Genomic DNA, 22,229 nt, shown 5'->3' with positions numbered 1-22,229 from the left:
AATGACTCTGGGAAATAATTATTACCTACATTTTATAGTAAGAACACTAAAAAGGTTAAGGAATGAAAGTAAGTGATAGACTAGAAAGGTTAAGCAATGTGCCGTACGTGAAAAATTCCAAATCTCATGGGTGCTCTATGATCAGAAAGCTCTTTCTAAGATGCCACATTTCTAACATTAATATATGATCAAGACAGGGCATTATATATTATTAACATTATTATTAATCTATTAGTATATCTCCTTCTCTGTATTTGGAAAAAAATAATGACAAATGTTTTAATTAGAATTTGAGAAAGCTTAAAATATGCTCTACCTAAAGGTAAGCCCTATCATTACAGCTTAGTAATTTGTACTGAATTTATGAAGCATCTCCAAGCACCTAAACTTTGATTATAACCTACATCCCACTTTATTTTTCCTAATGTACTGAACAAGTGATATTTTTCTTTTTAGAAGAGGAAGTGGTTTTTCCTGAAGTAACTTAAATTTAAACAAATATTTTAGGGGAAAGAGAGAGAGAGAGAAGGAAGAAAAAGAAAGAAAAGAAAGAAAGAGAACCACTCCACTTCCTGTTACAAAGGCAGCAATATTGTATAAGCCACAAGAATTCATCATGGACTATTTACATTTTCTAACAAAGGTTAAATGTTCTGAACCAATTATATAAAGAACCAGCAAATCAAGATATATAGTGATGCCAAGTCCCACATTTAGCTATATTACTTACTGAATCATTACTGACTTTATTTTTCTATGATTAGATTTGAAAAGGTAAACATGTGTTTTGAAAAAAAGAAACCAAAATAACAGACTATGTCTATGAGATATTTTTCTTTAGATCACAATAAAAATTATTTTATTGCTCAGTCATTTGCATATTTTAATCCACTACTTCACATGATACTCCATCTTATCCTAATCAGACACGATGTCTTATTATTTCAATGTGAGTTTGTTCTAGAATATAAATGATGGGAAAGAAAATATACTTTACCAATGGAACATTTCTTTTATATTCTTTATCAGGAATAAAATAATTATGAAACTCTCTGAGATGTATCACATAATTGAGTGCATAACAAACGAGAAAGTGACAACTTTAATGTCACCAGTGGAAATAATGGTGACACAATCATGCAATCCACACTCAGAAAAGGACTGACAATTCAAAGTCCTATTTCTGCTAATGAGTTGAATCAATCAACAAATAACCCTATAAACCAAAATATTTCAAAAATGGAATATTACGTATTTCTCTAAGCAAAACATATGAACAACTACATTATGGGCATATTCCTGAAATTCAATCAGATAGCTTAAGAAAAATCTCCTAAAAGAATTAAAATCGTTAAAAATGTCCATACTACCCAAAGCCACTTATAGATTCAGTGCAATCTCTAGCAAAATTCCAATTGTATTTTTTCACAGATATAGAAAAAAAAAATCCTAAAATTTGTACAGAACCACAAAAGACCCCAAATAGCTAAAGTAATCCTGAGAAAGAAGAACAAAGCTGTAGGCATCACACTTCCTGATTTCAAACTATACTACAAAGCTATAGTATCAAAAAGTATGGTAATGGCATAAAAATAGACACATAGACCAATGGAACAGAATAGAGAGCCCAGAAATAAACCCTCACATGTACGGTCAACTGATATTTGACAAGGGAACCAAGAATACTAAATGGGGAAAGGATAATCTTTTCAACAAATAGTGTTGGGAAAACTGAATAACCACATGCAGAAGAATGAAATTGGACCCCTATCTTACACCACTCACAAAATTTAACTCTAAATGAATTAAAGACTTAAACATAAGACCAGAAATCATAAAACTTCTATAAGAAAACATAGGGGAAAAGATCCTGGACATTGGTCTTGGCAATGAATTTTGGATATGACATCAAAAGCATAAGCAACAAAAGTAAAAAACAATAAGTGGGACTACATCAAACTAAAAAGCTTCTGCACAGCAAAAGAAACAATCAACAAAATGAAAAGGCAATCTACAGAATGGTAGAAAATATTTGCAAATCATATATCTGATAAGGGGTTAATATCCAAAATATATAAAGAACTCATACAACTCAATAGCAAAAAACCCCAAATAATCCAATTAAAAACTGGACGGAGGAAATGAATAGACATTTTTCCTAAGAAGGCATATAAATGGCCAACATGAAAAGATGCTCAACATCACTAATCAGGGAAATCTAAGTTAAAGCCACAATGAGATATCACCTCACACCTGTTAGAATAGCTTCATCAAGAAGACAAGAGATAACAAGTGCTGGTGAGAATATGCAGAAAAGGGAGCCCTTGAGCACTGTTGGTGGGGATGTAAATTGGTACAGCCATTACAGAAAACAGTATAGAGATTCCTCACAAAATTAAAAATAGAACTACCATATGGTCCAGCAATCCCACTTCTGGGTATATATCCAAAGGAAATGAAATCAGGATCTCGAAGAGATATCCCCACTCTCATGTTCATTGCAGCATTATTCATAATAGCCAAGATATGGAAACTCCTAAGTGTCTATCAATGGATGAATGGATAAAGATGTGGTAAACAAATACAATGGAATATTATTCAGCCACAAGAAAGAAGGAAATCCTGCCATTTGTGATAACACAAATGGAACTTGAGGGCATGATGCTAAGTGAAATAAGTCAGACAGAGAAAGACAAATACTGCATGAGATCACTATTAAGTGGAATCTAAAACAGCCAAATTCACCGAAACAGAGTAGAATGGTGGTTACCAGAGGTCAGGGGGTGGAGGATACGGGGAGATGTTGGTCAAAGGGTGCAACTTCTAGCTATAAGATGAATAAGTTCCGGGGATCTAACATACAGGATGATGATTATAGTTAACAATATTGTATTATATACCTGAATGTTGCTACGAGAGGAGATCTTAAATGTTCTCACCACAAAAAAAAAATGGTAATTATGTGATGGAGGTATTAGCTAACACTATAGTGGTAACCATTTCACAATATATAAGTGAATCAAATCAACATATTGTACACCTTAAACTTATGCAACATTATATCTCAATTTATTAAAAGGAATAAAAGAAAAATCTCCTAAGATGATTTCTGCAATTTCAAAGAGAAGTATCTTTTTTTTTCTAGGAAAACAAGTGCGAACAATAATTTCATGTTCTCTATATTTTCTGATGTTGGGTCATGTTCTTGACACTCAATAAATGCCACCAAAATTGAAAAATTAAAAACACAGAATGGATGAAAGAACAATATGCTTATTACTTGTTATTATAAACCATAACAGTAAGCTTCTAAATCAGGGATTGACAATTTTTTTTTTATGAAAGACCAGATAGTCAATATTTTAGGCTTTGTGAGCCAAGAGGCAAAACCAAGTATGTTGTGTATGTACTTATTTTAAATTTTAAATGTAACTGTTTAAAAATGTAAAAACCGTTCTCAGCTGACTGGCTGTAAAAATCAAAGGCAGCTGGACAAATGTGGCCCATAAGCTGTAGTTTGCTGAACTCTGTTCTAATAAATCACAAAATTGAGCTTGATGACATATATTTTTAAAAATTTCACTTATGCTAAATATTTCAAATATGCTAAAAACTCTAGACTTATTTTTGGATTGTGAAGTTCAATATCTCTACCTGGATATCAAGTGTAATTCCTAGTTTTATCAGTGACGTGTATTTGTAAGACAAGAAAAATAAAAATAATTGGGAAAAGTCTAGGTATTGGCTAACAAAAAATACTCACAACCAAAATAATTAATGAAATCAAAATAATTAATGCATAAAGTACAGTCTTCTGATCTGTAGAAAATTTCTATATTAACATTAAAATTTTAAATATTGTTAGTCCAAATTTCCAGCTAATATATAAAAGAAAGATACAGGTAAATCTGGTTCACTATAATTGAGGATAACTGATTATGATGGCCCAATATTCCCTTATTTACATGGATAAATGCTATCTTTTTCCAAAACTTCCTGATTTTGTTCCCATCTTTCTACATATATTTCTGTTGACAGTTATGGCTTTCTTCTATCAAAATCTAGAAATTTTCCCCAAGTGCTAAGGCGCTCTGACTTCTCTAAAGTGTTTTACAATACTGACCACTGTCTACTTCTGGATATTTTCTCCTGTCTTTCATTCACTAAATCATCTTGATTCTCATTCTTTTCCTCAGACGCTTCCTTCCTTCCATCTCTCTTCTTACTCATAATTCACGTCTCCTCCTCTTTACACTCATCAAGCATGGTAGACAGCTAGCTGTTTGCAACACCCAATTCCTCATCTTCCTGGGGTAAAAAAGCTAGACTATGTTTCTCAGTCTTCCTTGCAGTTTAGGTGGTCCATTGACAGTGTCTTATCCAGTGGAAGGTGAGTAGAAGTGATATGAGCCACTTCCAGACCTTTTACACAAGATCCTCGTTCTCTTTCTCAGACTGCCTGCTGGATGTTAACACCCAGGGTGACATGGAAATCATATATTGAGGTTGGTTGAGCCTTCATCAGCCTGTGTCCCTCCACAGAGCACCCCCATCAATTGGGCCATGAGCAAAAAATAAACACTTATTGGGTGAAGCAACTGTATTTTGGGGGATGTGTACACTAAGTATTTGGGAAGATTCATCCATTCTAACATAACCTCTTTTCTAAGTTAATTCTAATCCATTAGACTAGAATCTATTCATTCTAATATAACTCTTTTCTGTAACCTGCATTTATAGGCCTGAGTCATCATTACTTTTCTAGCCTGTATTTATGATCATGTCAATACATTTTTGATACCTATCAACACATAAAATTGAAACAGAATAAAATTAGACTCATCTTGAGAAGTGGACACCCTTCTCAACTTTTATTTCAGGTCCCATCAGTCTCTCAAACCAAATATCACAGCGCAAGATATCTTTACTTTTTATTTTCTTTGTTTTCCAAAGAAAATTTTAGGTCTTGTTGTTTCCTTCTTAGAAAAAATATTCACATTTTGCCATTTTATTTTCAAAGCCATTTCTCAATATCTCATAATTATTATTATTACCTCCATGTTACACATGAGAAATCTGGGGCAAGACAAGGTTAATTAACTTGTCCAAAGTCACATAAGCCTTTAAGTGGAGGAAGTAGGATTTGAACCCAGACAGTCTTGGCTCAGTGGTCTATGTGATCGGAACTATAACAATCCCATCTTTAACAGATTTAAAAAGCATTAGATGAGAAAATCAATCGTGAGATTTAAGAAAAAAACGTAATAAAAGTATTTAGTTAAAATTAACTCTGAAGATGAATATTTCAGGTCTTGGTGGATGTGAAGAATCACAAAAATAGGTCATTATAAAAAAATTAAATATTGCATTCTAATCACCCAACTCATAGATTTAATAAAAGATGCTTTTAAAGAAAAGAAGTACAGAGACCATGACTAAGTATGCCATCATTCATTCAAAAAACATTAACATGTTATTTTATCATAAAATGTTTAGACATTTATATTTTCTAGTATATATAAACTAGTTTTTAAAGAAACAGAAAAATATGTATTTCCTATGCCATACCAATAGATATAGATATAGATATATAGAGATATATATCTGTCTCATGCCTCCATAACATCTTAGAAAAGCTTCTTCCTAAAACACAAATTCCATGTATGTATGAATAAAAATATTAAAGACTATAAGGTCAAGTCTACAAGAATATAATTTTTGTGCATTGTCCAAATCAGAAAAAACTTTGATTCTGTTTTTTGGTGTTAAATATATTAACCCACTATTATGCTTGTATTTTGTGTCTGTTTTGTTTTTACTATTATAAAAATGAAATCAATGAAGTTATATATTTATTTCTTAGAAACAAACATATCAAGAATGATTTATGCTATGGTTGCTTTGCTATCATGCGATGTATGCCATTTATTCTTGAATAGAGAATTCTAGCTTACCTTCTTTTGTAGGACACAGTGGAAAATGAATATAAACATTCCCTGTAGAGAATTGAAAATAGTGAAGAGATACGCCATGATGACTGTGCTTTCATTAATATACATGAGTCCAAAGGCCCAGGTCAATCCTAACAGGCAGAGAAGAGCTATTGCACCTATAACCCATGACCTGTAGAGAGAAGAGAAAATTAAGGGTTACCAAATAATTGGTCTTTAATTAACACAATAATATCATATGAACAATACTGACACTGAAAAGAATGTTACACTAAGTTTCATTGACAGAAAACGTAAGACAGGTGGTATAAGTACTTTAAGATTTTAATGGAGACTACAAGTTTTCAAGCTTGAGGAGATACACATGAATGAAAATATTATGAACACAGAAATTCATTTAAGCAAAAGCAGATTTATCCTATTAAATTATTCATGTATTTGCAGCACATATGCAAATGATATGGAGATGTAATTATGGTAAATGGCAAGGGGGGAAAAGTCTACAAAGCTATGTTAGTCTCTGCTGGTCTCATTGGTATAATAACATTTGTCTGATTGGACTGTCTCCATTAGTGGTTCATCTGATACACGTTTACCCCATTTTTCCAAATTTCCTTTTTTTCCATAAAAAATTTAGTGTTTACTAACAAAAACAGAACTCATATTAGAAGGAATCAGTATATGGAATACATGTATAAATTTTAAAAGTTCTATTTGGCTCATTCTATAGTTACATAGAATAGGTATGAGATACAGTGGATGGAAAAAAATAGTTCCATTCTAGATCATGATCTACTTTCTTTCAGCCTTTGATTCTGGTCTTCTAGGTTATATTGGGCTAGACTTGGTAAATGAGGCAATTGGCAGCTTTGTTGAAAAGAGGCTTAAAGACTCAGGGCACCTTCATCTCTTTGAAGTGTCTGTAAACTCAAGGGAGAAAATGAAGCTGAGAATGGGGATGGAGTGGTATGAACAAAGTAGTCTAGAACGGAAGACAAATTCTCACTCTCACTCCATTCTCTTAGTGTCCACCAAGCTGCCATTTGCAATAGTAATAAACGGGTGACAAAAGTCCATATATTTGTGGTTATGTGTTACGTATTTACTATCAACATAAAAAGAATCTTTCCTATAGATGGGACTCCAATAATTGAAAATGGAATCCTTCTCAACTCCTCTTTAAGTATATAGGAGAATAGGACCAAACCAGTCTAGATCTTTTTACTGTCATGAATCTACCCTTTCCTTTCCCAGCACACCTTCCCTGAACAGGGTAAACTACTATTTCTTTTTAGCAGACTATTATCCTCCAATTACATTGTCTAAGGAAGAAATATTTATGGGGATTAAAACATTGCAACGTAAAGGGAAAAAAAATCACATATGTTTACCATAATCTCAAGGTGGGTTAAATAAAGTTTTCAGAGAGAATTCCATCTCAGAAAAGACATGGTCCCAAAGTACTCAATTATTGGTAAAATTAATCTCAAATATTTACTATTTTTCTTCTACAACCATTAGCCACTATACTTCAGATTTAAATATCCACTAAATTTAACATGTTTAATTTGAAACATTTTCTTGAATAAAGAATCCCTAAAGGAGGCTTGCTATTGTATGTACATGTTTGTTTATATGAATTACAAAACATCTCAGATGTGAATATTTTATTCTACAATTAATTCAGAAATATGAGAACTTTCAAGGTAAAGCTCTCAGCTTCTCACAGACACTGGAAAAAGGAAAAATGGGAAGAATTGTCATTAAACCAAGGCAAAATTGCTATTTATATTTAGAAATAAAATGATAGGATAAAATACTGAAGTCAGCTATTAACCACTAGAAAACACATGATGGGCCCAAGAGATGCTGATATAAAACTGCAATGAGCCCAATTTCTAAAGAAAAAAATAAGCAAAAGCATGAAGAAGTAAATGAAATGGTATTGGAGAAAATGAAAACAAAGGACTCTTCACCAGAAGAACAAACTGAAAGTCTAGAGCAAGGTCACCCATAGGTTGCCAATCTTAAGTTTATTGTTGCAGGACATGTAACTTTAAAGTGTACAAAGGAAAAAAGCACAAATATTAACATTTACGTTTATTCTTATTAGATTAGTACAGACTTGTAGCTTTGTTTCAGAAATTTAAAAGATGTATTCATCAACAATGAGATCATTAATCAAGTGACATGTGTCACATTTGAAAGACATCATTTTGTATAAGTAGAATTTAATTTTTGAAGGAGGCATTTTTTTCCCTTTTTGGATATTTAACATAGAAATTCATTAATGTTAATTGAAATTGGGTAGTTTCAGACCCATGAGATCATTTTGAAGATATACCGCTAAATCACAAAATAATTTTAGATGAATGATGTCCAAACAAACAACAGAAATGAGGACCTATGCAGCACAGAGGAACACATCACAATGAAAGGAGAAAGCTATTAACAGCGAAACAAGTCTGTACCACATGCAGTTGCTATTACTGTGGCACTGAGTTCAGGTGATATCCAATTAAAAGAGGTGAAGCAGAATTTTTTTGGCAATACACCTGCAGCATATTTATTCTGCACAGAAGTTGTATGCCTGATTATTTTCCTGCACAGTTTGCTCTTCTGCCTCAATGTGAATGACAGAAGCTCTAATGATTTTTCAGTACTGATCTGACAGCTGGTTCATGGGACCACACTGATAAATGGGATTTATCAGCCATTCAGGTCATTCTTACTTGATGAAGGGTCTGTTATCCTCATAGCTAAAGAATGCATAGACATAAAGACAAGAACACCAACATTAGCATTTTATGACAAAGAATTTCATATGAAAAATATTCTCCTGGTCCCCAAAGGCCTCTGTCCCCCACCTCCCTATGAGGAATCATAACCTTCCCTTTATATCCAGAAGGTAAATCCTGAAATGACCATGAGAACTTAAATAACAAGGAATAAAATCAATTTTACAATACTGCCATATCCCTTATGAGACTAAAAAATTCCATTTTTTCATCATGTGTTCATATTACTTGTGCCTTGAGAGAGACATTTATTTCTTAGAGATTACATTTCTCTAGAGAATGAGAAACCTTATGAGCAATCTGGAAAAGGCTTGGGGGCATACTTAAAATGACAGATTTCGTGTCACCTAAAGGTATCCTTATTCTGCAATATTAGTAGGTAAGATTACTTAATTATGGACAGTACACTTCTAAGTAATTTTAACTTGCAAGTGATTGACCTGAGTTAAATCAGAACATTATAGCCCTTTGAAAATAATCAATCCTGACTACTTTAAAATTCTTTCTGTTAGTGTACCAAGAAAAAAATTTGAATAATCTTTCATAGTAATAGGAGCAAACATACAGCACCAGTTCATTATCACTTACATTTACTAATTAATTTAGTATCATTCCAATAAAATAAGATCCCAGCGCCAAGTTAGTAAAGATAAGTTAGGGAACATTTTGGATCATCTTTTTACAAACATAGTTGCAGCTCAGTGAATTGTGATAGGACAGAAAAGGAAGAGAAACTGTCTGCTCTTTTCTCTTACCTCCTGCCAGAGGCAATAGTTTCTGATATTATGCATACATAGATAAAGCTCTTAGAAAGGCCCGAATTGTGATGCCTTTTGAATAAAGAGAACTACTAATGAAAAACCTCACTCTCCAGAATGCTGAAAGAGTAAAGAATGGAGTGAGAGCCTGGGATTTGAAGCCAGTTTGCCTGGGGTTTACATCCTAGCTCAGCCATTTACTAGCTATTTGATCTTAGCCAAAAATTAATTAACCTGTGGTTGTGTCAGTTTATACATCTATAAAACGGCGATAATTATAAGTTTCTTATGATAATGAAATGATATATTATGTATAAAGTGCTTAGAACAGTGCCTGACACATATTGTGTTTAGTAAATATTACATAGTTATTATTAGACTATTTAAAGCTAGACAGTCAGACTGAAAATACAGAATTTCTTACCCAAAGAATAAAACACCAAATAATAAATGTTGAGTAGTTAAATTCATTTGAGGACATTTCAGGAGTAATATTATGCAGTAAAATATATGTGGCAGAAATAAGTTTGTAGATGCAGGAGAGAGGGACTAACTGTGCTGTCTAATATGGCGACTACTGGTCATATAGGTTTATTTAAATTTAAATTCATTAAAATGAAATAAAGTTTAAAATTCAGTTCCTTAGTCACACTAGTCACATAACAAGGGCTCAAAAGCTTCAACAGCTGCCATATTGGACAATACAGTTCTAGAACATTCTGTCTTCACAGAAAGTTCTATTGGACAGTGCTGGACTAGGACATTCAAAGAGAGTTTTAAGCCAAGAAGTGGAATTCCAAGAGATATTTAAATAATGCCATGGATGTGTGAAGAGATGTGTGAAAGATAAAGACAGAAAAATTTCTAAGAATTAATCCTATTTAATAGTTGTGAACTATGCCTTCAAAGAAAATCCTGTATTTACATTAACATTCAAAAGTTATAAAATGTAATAATATAATATTTATTCCATTACATGCATTCCCTCTGTATCAGTATATTCCATCTGTGATGCCAAGTTCATGATTAGAATGACTCTTTCTATCTTAATTTGTGTAGTACAACATCAAGTAAAGAAATTTACAGAGGTTGGCATATAGGAATATATGCAAAAATGCTCTACAAAATTGTACTAAGCTATCTACATGTTTCAAAAAATAAAATACAAAACTGGCACTATAATTGCTGGAATGAGATATTTTGCCTTTAATGTGAAATATCAAAAAGAGAGCTATCAGGGTGCAATTCAGCAGTTTTTGTTGGCAGTTGTGGGGATCAACCAGTTGCTGCACTCAATAACAAAGACTGTCATTCCAGCTTCACTTACAGTTAGCTATAGCCATGCGTTTAAATAGCGTGCAGTGCAATGTGAACAGAAGTGAACTGTGACATTTCTGGGTCTTGCCAATTAAAGGACTGGAATTGGGCTTCCCTTGACCATTTTTCCCTCCCTGTTTGCTAAGAGAAAGTGGCAGTAGAGCCTCAGACCCAGAAACGGAAGCTGTTTATCATTGTGGAGCTGCCGTATTAGATTTAGATCACCTACTTCTAGCTCTTATCTAATAAGTTTAAGCCACTATATTTTAGAGTATTTCTTTACAGTGGCTTAACCTGTACAATAATTAATAAAGCATTTAATTTGTATCTTTTAGCTATAAGAATTCCCAGTTTATATTCAATATAGAAATTCACGCTAATGGATGAAGTACCATTCATTAATTTTGCTTCCAGAATGACCTAAATAATATACAATGGTTCAAGATTAAAAATCACTAAAGATTACCTATAATAGGTCAGTGCCTTCCATCATTTTGTCAGATATTCTATTCGCTTAGAAAATCTAGTTTTAGAATGTCTCTCCACCAAATCCAAATTAAATTAATGGTAATGCTGCTACCAGTTATGGTGGGAAAGCCATATGCTATTAATTCAATTTTTCTATTCTAAAAAACGTATCTACAAAAGTAGTTTCTAAAGCTGACTAATTTTCATTCTGATTTACCAATGAAAGCAGATTGAAACAAAATCTCATTCCAATTTGTAATGATTAAAACAATTTCACTGCAGTTATTTTAAGGTTTTATGAAAATATGGACACAAAGGCCTAAGATGCTCTTGGCAGATGCTAACAGGAACTTACAGGTTATCTTATAATGTAAAGTGGAGACTTATTGAAAATGAAGTAAAATATCGTGAACATACAATTTTCAGGAAATAAATAAGAAGACCATCCTTTCTTCAGTAAAAACATTTTTCTTTCACCATTTTATTTTATTCTTACTAACATCTAAAATTGAAAACTTTATTTAAATATTAATGTCATAAAATTATCTTTAGAAGTGATCATTAGAATCAAGATTGGAATTTTTAGGGTTCTCTGCACAGATTGATAATAATTATGCATATATTTATATATTCTCTAATAATTCCAAAGCACACAAAAGGGCTATTAAAATCTAGCCCCAAGGAAGTTTAGCTCAAAATACATCTTCAAGAGGACAGATTTCTTAACCAAAACATCAACTTATAAATCAATGCTATGATGTAATGACTCATAATATAGCATATCAGTAATAGACAGATGATGAAGGAACAGAAACAACATGAACGAATCAAGTTAGTTATAGGATATTCTTTCTCTGACTTCAAGAATTCAAAATTGAATATTGTTTTTTGACAAAATTTTGGAAGGAAATATTATCTAAAATCCAAGATATAAAGGAGATAAATTCTTTAAAACTTCCCCTTCTATTATATTTAGATAGACAGTAATTTTTAAAAATAGCAGAATGGGTAAGGTTTGGTGTGAAAGAAGATGGAGTGATGGGAGGCATATTTGTGAATTTAATCCCCAAGCCAAAAGATCTGGTCACTGATAAGTCATAATAGGTAAAGGAAAATGAATGGCTTAGGCAGAATTGTTGATCCCATCAACTTCAAGATTAAGACATTCTGGAATTGTTGGAGACTTAGCTAATTGGTGTTCGTAATGAAGTGAATGGTCAATGCTAAGAACGAGAGCTATCATGAGGTATATAGCTATCCTGATTAGTATCCCAGTATTTCCATGGTCAGTATCCAGCTGAATTTACTTTTCCTGACATAAAACTAATTATATCAAAAGAATGAAGACCTTTCCCCTTGAATTTGGTTTGGGTTACTGTAGGAATGATAACGGTAATGTGAGTGAGTTTCTCAAGATAAAAGTTTTCTTCATTCTTCACAGAAGAAAAAAAAGGTAATAAATACTTGTGTATCTGTCTGTTGAGTGGGCTTTCCCTATTGCCCTTCGATCAACAACAAGGTTCCCAAACTGAGGACTAGGAGGATTCAGTTACCCATATTCTAAAAGGAGCCAGCAGCAACCCAACCTAATAGACTCCACTTAAGGTGATCTCTGAGAACTGCTTTGCCACACTGCCAATCCAGGGGTTCCCAGTCTTTAAAACTAGAAGGCCTTTTAGGATTGCAATGTTCACAGAATACATGAAACAGTAGAAAGAGGAAGGAAAGAAACACCTTTACTTATATTAATCCCCTAGCCACAAATCTTAGCAAGCAATGGAGGAAGTATGTTTTAAATGAGATATGTTATTCAAGTTTTAAATTGGGTAGACATTTAATAATCAGAATAGACTGGCAAAGTAGCAACATCTGTCTAAGATAGCATTGATATCTGCTACCAGTGGTTAATGGATATTTAAGATAGCCTATGTGAAGAGTAGTGATCAGAGAAAAATCTAAACATTTCACGTTTACACCTCACTGTGTTGAAAATGCTCCATCAACTAGTAATACTTATGACAGAAATTTTGACTGCTTTATATTTCTTTCAAATGTATTTTATATTAGTGGATTATACCATCCTAGAATTATATTATTATATTCAATTCTATCTCTTTTTTTAACCACTATAGTAAAATTAAAGGGAAAAGTCATTTAGAGTGTAATTCAATATTTCTGAGTAAAATATAAAAATGTTTCATTATGGTCATATGTTTAAATCACTAAGTATTAAAGATATAAAAATTCTTAGAAAAATATGAAATTCAAATAACATAAATGTAAAATTATAAAAAACAAAGAAGATGATTATATTTCAAGTATGGATTTGATTGCTATTAAAGTATTACTACTAAAAGCTATATTGCTATATTTTGTTCATATGAAATTTATTAAGAGAAAAATGAAATGAACCAAATAAATAAAATAAATGGCTTAGAATATATCACAAACATTTTCATTGCCATGCCTCAATGTCCCTATCTCATACTGGAGATTTGACAGCATACACCAATACTAAATTTTTAATCACAGATTTCACCCTGCTGATGAATTGGCTAAGTCTGAAATTAGACAGAATTGAGTATAATAAATCAGGATCAATAAATATTAAATCAGTGACTGATAGAACTTTAATTATATTATCTCCAAAACTCAATGTTATGCAAATTTTTATAACTCAATACAATGTGGTCAAAAAAGTAATTTATATATGAAAGAAATTAAGGGTATCAATTATGAGAATGAATAATGAGTTATTATATTGTACCTAGACAGCTACAAACTTATTAAAATTTAGTATCGACATCTATCAGATTTATAAAAATGAATTGGTAGGTTTCATGCAAATAAGATAAAATTTTGGAATCTTACGTTGGAAGCAAATATATCACTGTATGATTATTTATTAATATTAATGTATGAAAAGTAGTGACTGAAAGCACGGACTTGCAAATCAGTCTGTCTGAGTTTGAATGCCAGCTGTGTGTTGTACTAACTCTGCAACCTTGGGCTAATTATTTAACTTCTCTGAGCCTCACAATCCTCATCTGTGAAATGGGGATAAATACAGAACTTCATAGGGCTGTTGTGTGTATTAAATAGAAAGACTTGACACTTTTTTTCAATACACACAAAAATACACAAACACAAAATTTTAATATATAAAAATAGTATATAAATATTTGCTATTACAATTACTGTTGTGTATTGACGTTCTGACCTCAAAAAAGGGACTAAAGGGAAAAATACAAACACAGTGCTACATTAGGTTTCCTTTTAAATGATCTGGAAATTCATATATTAGGTAGGAATCCAAAGAGGAAGAGGCAGTCACTGATCTGAAATCATCTTTAATATTTACATTTAACAAGCCTCAGGGGCCAGCCCGGTGGCATAGTGGCTGAGTTTGCGTGCTCCACTTCGGCAGCCCGGGGTTGGCAGGTTCGGATCCCGGGTGCGGACTTATACACCACTCATCGAGCCACGCTGTGGCATCACCCCACATACAGGAATATGGGCACAGATGTTAGCTCAGGGCTAATCTTCCTCAGCAAAAAGAGGAAGGAAGATTGGCAACACATGTTAGCTAAGGGCCAATCTTCCTCACCAAAAAAAAAAAAAAGTCTCAGTTTATACAGTGTTTCATCTTAAGGTTTCTTTAGGCTTAGTAAATACTATGAATTTTTACATTCTCAATTGAAATGGGGTATATCCAGATTAATGAACATTAAAATAGAAAGCCAGAGTTCTCTGGATTATATGAGAAATCTAAATTTAACTCATAAATATATTGCACCTTCAGTGTTGAAAGTCTACTAAGTAACTGCAATGTTTCACTAAATGTAACCATTTGACCATAAAGTAAGGAATAAAAAGACATAAAATCATATGTGATATGTTCTTGAAAATTCATGAGATATATGTTCTAAAATTGGACTTCATTAATATTTTTTCTTATGATTTTTTAAAAATTTAAAAGCTTGAATAGGAAAGAAGAAATAAATGACAAGATATCTATAGAAAGAGAAATTTATATTTCTTTTCAATAATTTTTATCTTGTAATCAATGAAAACTGTGGCTTTAGTCAGTAGCATCTCAAGATCCATAAAATATTAGCAACAAGTTGACATCCTTTGTTTATTGATACTTGTAACTAAAATCACAATGTTTCCTGGCTCACTATTGGAGGGCCAATATTTTTACACTTACACTGAGTCTCAGAATTCACTGAGTCTTTAGAATATGTGACTACAGGGCTGATAAAATTTGGTCATTGGAAATGTAAATTGTTGAAGTACTTTAAAGAATATATTACATACTCTCTGGATTTCTTTTTTCAACTTAGAAAATGCACAAACTTTTAAGTTAACTAAAATAAGTCAGGAAATTAATAACTTTTTGATATTCTTGCCAAATGTGTTTTGACAGGCTGAATTGCTGTTATACTCTTTCTCATACCATATGGTCTCATCACCTCTCGTTTCAACAACTTGCAACAGAAACATTCATCATATCCCTTCTGTGAATAAACACCTCATTATAAACTGCTTGTAAGAACAACTAAAACATAGAAAAAGCACAACTGAATATTTAAAACATGTCTGTACTTACTAAAGATTCCAATAAATGGAACCAAGAGAGGCACTGAAACACAACAGGAAGCAGACAAGTTTTATTTAATTTTGGACAAGTAACTAAACCTTCATAAGCCTTAGTTTACACAACTCTACAATGAATAAAATAATCTCACTAGGATCTTTTTGAGAGTTGAATAGAACCAAGGAAAGAATGGTCTATGGATCCTAGGTTATCAGTTAGTAAGAGTTATTGAAGAGAACTTGGAATTCTTGAATTGATCATTCATATGCAACAGTGCAAGTCCACTGTAATTATCTGGTAAAGAATTTGAAGTCACCCTGCATAGAAAGTGCACAAGAACTAGTTACTTGGAAAGCGAGTAGGCCTAATTAATGACCCAAGATCTCTACCACAATTTTGTTTTTAATACAGAAACGCTGTACAGTGTTGTTGTTCCTAATTAAATTTGTTGCTAGGAATTTAAATATAGTCTTAAAATTATGTCAATAAGAAAAAAGTTAAGAAATGTTATAGAAATTTAAGCAATATAATAAATCAAATTTTGTTGATATATAAAAAGCTCCAAATAGCAAAATACCAAATTTTAAATTAATCACATTTTAGGCCAAAGGGTAGCCTCAATAAAGTACTAAGAATCGATATCCATCAGAATGTATTGTCTTATGATAATGAAATTAAATTAGAAATCAATAACTAACAAAATATGCATACATGCATATGAACAATTATCCATCTTCTGCTATATCTCCAAAAAAGCCTAAAGCCCCCAAATATTTTACAAATAAGTTCTATCTAATATTCAAGTAACAAATAACCCTTTTTTCATATAGGTTAGGCCTAAAAAGAAAGGAAGAAAAATTTTATGAGACAACTATAACTTACCAGGTAAGGACAGTTTAAGAGAATAAAAAATAAATTATAAGAACATTTTACTTAAGAACTTACATAAAAATCCTAAATAAGCTATTAAATAGCAAAATCAAAAGATGCATAAACATCATGATCAATTAAGATTTGTCCCAGAATGGTAAGGAATATATTAAAAAAACTGTAACAACAGATTCTGAAATTTATGTGAAAGAATAATAAAAGTTCCTGAGTAGTTAAGGCAATTTTGAAAGAGACGATTGAAATGGGAGGACTCACTCCACCAGATATTAAGCAAGTTCTGGTAATAATGTGGCAATGGTAGAGGAACAAAGTATATGTACATGGAACAGAAGAGCGAGCACAGAAATGGAGATTTGATGTAGGATAGTGTGGCAGCACAAATCTAGAGGAAAAGGATGGATTATTTAGCAAATGATGTTGGAAATCTGGCTCATTATATGAAGAACACAAAATGTCCTCTAAACACCTCAAAAGCACACACTATAGAGGAAAAAGTTGACGGTTTAAATTTACATATTTCTCTGTAACAAAGGCAAAATTAATAGAGACATGGCTGACTGGGAAAAGATATATGCAATGGCAAAAGCGTTCAAATTGTGTACCAGCAAGTAAAAGAGAAAGCATATAGGAAAGCTAACAGGAAAAGTGGGAAAAAATTAAAACATTTAAAAAAGGATAGAAAATCTGGTAAAAACAAATGGGCATAATCATCTTACTGATAGGGATCCTGTGAAAATTAACTGAGATGTTGCAAATTTGCTGTTTCATTATATGGCATTAATGAAAGTTACTGAATGGGAGATCTGATAATTTTAGAAACCTTTCTAAAGGCTAATGGAGCAAAATGTGGTAAAGTCAAAGAAGGCAGAAAAATCAGAGAACTGCAATGACAATGACTGTTATGCAGAAAATGTGCCATTTTTAACTTATATTTGGTATATATAATATACCAATATGCAATAATGTCAATACTTTTGCTAACAAATTTTCACTTTTTATGCTCATGGCTTGTTTTCTTAATCTCATAATTAAACAGTTTTAAATTATGACCTTAGACTATCGATCTCAGTTCTGGAACTGAGGATTTTTGTGTTCCCATGCTGAAGTGTCTGAAGAAAAAAAAACTTCCACAGACAACATTCCAGAGTATGCCAGAATGCATACTCAAATAGCACATTTATAAAAGTGCCAGGGACTTTGATGACAGACCTTTTAAAAATACATAATTGTATGTAGTGGAAAAATCCAACAACAATGGGGACTCAGCCAAGAGAAAATTAGATTAGGAAATTTTCAAGTGTGGACTGAGCAGCTCAAGACACTTAACATTCCACTATACTGTCTGCACATTTTAATTACGAACCCAATGATTTAATACATAGTCCTTTATTTAAAGTAACTGTGACATATGCTTTCACCACTTTTAATATGAGGTAAAGGGAAAAAAATATCATTTTAAAACAAAGTAACACTCCTGTTGGAAAGCACTCTTGGAAAACAGGAGAATGAGAAAAGCTGAAGTCTGAGTGTTACCTTATTGTTGTTTTACTAAATGGGAGGATACCCTTGGAATTGGGGGAAACTGATACGCATCCAGAGCATGCTGATGAGTTTTTCAGTCTATTTGTGTCGTCCATAAACTTTGTGATGATTATTTTGCCAATCAGTGATAATCTATTTATTACCTTTAATCACAGAGCATTTTAGTCTCCTTTTATGAATTGGGATATAGTTAAACAGCCTGAGCTATGATTATAAGATTTATGTACCTTGGTATTTTCTAGAATTTGGAGAGAACATGTATGTATTTAAGGCAGAGTGTAAGTAATGTTCTCACCCATGTAGGGGACTTTTCCATTGCCACCAGGCAGGGACTCTATTGCCCAGGATGGTAAGTGACCGTAAGAAGATAGCAGATAATGAATTTGGACAACAAAATTGCTTACAAGCTTATTCCTTCCATTTATTCTAACATTTCTTTGTATATTTCTTAATCCAATCCAACCTTCCACCATTTCTCTTCCTCCCAAAAAATTACATCCTGTCCTTTCAAACTTACAGTCCAATACCAACAAATTCCCCTATATCCTAAACTTCATCCTTGGGTGTTTCTGTTACCTTTATGCTTTAAGTGAAATTGTCCCCTGCTGACAGTTGCTTTCCCTGAAGACCACAACACACTCAAATATTGGTTCTCTCATAACCTTCAGGCAGTAGAACTGCCATTGTCAAACCATGACTTCCTCTCCGTCAAACACCCCAGCTCCTTTGAGATTCTTGCCATCAGATATTTACCAGCACCCTTTATTCCTTCTTGTTTTTGTTATCTACTAACATCTCCAGACCTCCTGTTCTTCTGTCTCTCCACTTTTTCACTATATATTACACCCTTCATGTTCATACTTTCCTCCATTGTCAGCCTAGATCCTATGACCTCTTACTTTCTTATATCCTCTTTCCCCTTTAATGATTTGAAAAAACCCCAAGCACGAATAGGTGAACATTGCTGGGAGAAAAACCACACAATCCTCATTACTGAAGACACGCTAAATTCACGACAACAAGTTTTTAATGGTACTTGACAATGTTTGACAAGCAACTATATACTTTCCTAGCACATATGCTTTCCCATTCTCCATAAGGAATACTTCATGTCTTCCTTCAACCCCAAACTTCCCTCTCATCACAACACCCTCAGCTGAATATTGTCTCTTATTTCCTTGAAAAAATAGAAACCATCTGAGAAATACATTAGTGCACCGTCCATACCTCACATTCCCTTGTACAGCTCCTGAACTTATCACCCAGCTTCTTCATGCTTAGCTGCTAAAGGCTGGCCCCTGTGACCTATAGATGATTGTCCTTGCCACTAGAGCTGCTGTGCCCACACAACCAGAAGTGCCTGGGAGTTTACACTCCACTCTCACCCCCCAGCAAGCCTGTTAGTCAATTAGTAACAAGTGTGGAGGTACAACATCTCAGCTCCTTCGTCTCCAGGTTGGACACCTCTAAAATGTAATTGACACTCCAGAGCTCCCTTTGGGTTCAGAGTCAATCTGAGACTTCACCCAAAATCACAACCTTGCATAGCTTCTTCCTTTTACCTATCCTGCTTCCTTTTACTTTCTTACTGATTTCTTTTGAAAGCACTTCCTTAATAAATTGCCTGCGCTGAATCCTTGGCTCCGAGTCCACTTCCGGGAGAACTCCATCAAGAATACTGACAGAAATGTTCTCATCTTTCCAACACCAAATCTATCAACTACCTTCAACAGTACCCACACACACTGTCTTCCCTCCTCTTATAATGAAAGAAGTGCCTCTGTCCTGATAAAGCCAACATATCCACCCATATTCATGCTTCTCAGTGATTGTGCTCCTGCAATGATGGTTCTCTCTCCTGCTTCATTAATATCTCCTTCTTATTTGCTCATTCCCATCAGTAAACATACTTTAGTGTTCCTTACTTAACAAACAAATGAATCTTCTATCTAGATTCCAGAGATTCTCCAAGAATCTTGTGTGTTACCCTCTACTGAAAAATTTATCAAGAGTTTTCTATACTTGTGATCCACACATGCTCACTTCTCATTTTCTTAAAAGTCACTCTATTTATTTAGCCTTACTTTCCCCATAACTCCACAATGCCCCTGTCACTGCCAAATCCATTGTTAACATTTTCCATCTTATCATACTTGACCACTCAGCAATATTCTACAGTTGACTGCTCCCTTCTGTTCTTGGCTTCCATGACATAATGTTTTTACGTATACCTCATTGACTGTACTCTCTGAGTCACCTTTACCAGAACATTCTTCCTGGGTGGTTTCATTCAGTAATTCACTTCAAATAAGAATAAGTCTGAAATCTCTATCTTTAATCTTGACACAGTGGCTAGGACATTGAGATTCCTGAAAATTGCATTTTGCTAGCCTAATTTTATAGTTCATAACTTAAAATTAAAATAATCACAGAATTTTAAAGATGGGCCCTCAGTGATCACATAATCCAATCAACATTTGGATTTAAAGCTTCTTACACATGTCCTGAAAAGAAAATCACGTTTTAAAATTAAACACAATTTAATTTATTTATAGGTGTGCAATGTATGCAACAAGGAGGATATGGTAATGGTTAAGGAAAACGGACTCTGAAGCCAGACTGCCTGTTGGAATCCTAGTGCTGGCACTAACTAGCTGTGAGGTCTTGAGGTAAGTTAATTATCCTCTTAGAAACCTCAAAGGGTTATTGCAAAGATTGAACTTACACATGTAAAGGACTTAGAATTGTGCCTAGCACATGCTAAAGCTTCAATAAATTAAGTATTCATCTTATTATTTTGCACATAATTTCAAATAGACACAACACATAAAATCTCAAGTTGATGTTTGATCGAGCGCAGCAATTACAGCTGATTTAGGGGCAGAACCAGGAGTATCGTTATTTTATTTCAAAATCTATGACTAAATTTTTACTTATAGTATATGACTCAAAATATGATGTAACATTTAACTTAATATTACCCACAAAATTTTACTTTAAATATCTCCAAGAAGCATTTGAAACTTGGGTTGATCAGGATTTGGAAGCTAAAAGTCTTTTAGCTTAATATTACTCATTCAAAGTCTCTCAACACAGATTTTTAAAATCCGTAAGTTTGGTCAATTTTCAAACAAATTTATATACATATAATCATTGTAATAAATAAAAATTTCAATTTAAAATAATTTGTGTCATTTTAAAGAAAGCTATGTTAGAAAAAAGTGTATTTCTAGTTGGTTCTGATTACAGAAACCAAAACAAACTTTCAAGAGACACAAGATCATGATATCACTGAGATTTCATTCATAGTTCATGCAGTCTTTGGAAGTAATGATATTTTCCACTTAAGACTTCAAAGAATTATGACCTTAAATAATCACTGGGTAAAAATTGGTTTATGTATTGAAAAACAATTTTCTTGGAAATACTTCAAATGTGATTCAAATGCCTTTATTTACATTTGGAATTTGCAGTTCCAAATCTACTCATTCCTTGTAAAATTGTTTATGAGCTGAAACTACATTAAAATAAATATGTTAAAAGTAAATGAAATTGTTTTATGATAATATTTGTAAATTTCACCCACAGTATATAAGATAGAATTAAACAACATATTACTAAACATATATACCTGTTACTGAACCTTTATTCAAATGTTTAATATCCAAGGAAAATTAATAGCATTACTTTTAAAAGATGAACAAAAAAGATAACAACAGAATAAGTTTTTAAAATTTTTTTATCTCAAAATCATAACTAGATTCTTCCATTAATTTTTAAAATGATATAAATAAAATCAATTTGACACTAGAATGAGTTCTATCTTGCAAAGAATTTAGAGACAAATAAATTACAGTAATTAAATGTTTCCATTTTCATAAGACTTCATTAAATTTTCATCAGG

General features: G+C 32.7%; 1 protein-coding gene across 19 annotated transcripts in view; it reads right to left on the bottom strand.

The window, feature by feature from the left end:
* The window catches only part of ADGRL3 (adhesion G protein-coupled receptor L3), an 812,769-nt gene that overhangs the window by 66,266 nt on the left and 724,274 nt on the right, over positions 1 to 22,229 (bottom strand). For all 19 annotated transcript variants that reach the window (XM_087434392.1, XM_087434383.1, XM_087434386.1 and 16 more), the window contains one exon: positions 5,955 to 6,123. In XM_087434392.1, coding sequence (XP_087290518.1) covers positions 5,955 to 6,123 — 169 coding nt within the window. The remainder of the gene's footprint in view (positions 1 to 5,954; positions 6,124 to 22,229) is intronic.

The sequence above is a fragment of the Ceratotherium simum genome, chromosome 8 (assembly GCF_057802395.1).
Source record: "Ceratotherium simum simum isolate JZ-2026a chromosome 8, ASM5780239v1, whole genome shotgun sequence".
Classification (NCBI taxonomy): Eukaryota; Metazoa; Chordata; class Mammalia; order Perissodactyla; family Rhinocerotidae; genus Ceratotherium; species Ceratotherium simum.
Note: the sequence above shows the minus strand (reverse complement) of the source record. Positions and strands in the feature narration are given on the sequence as shown.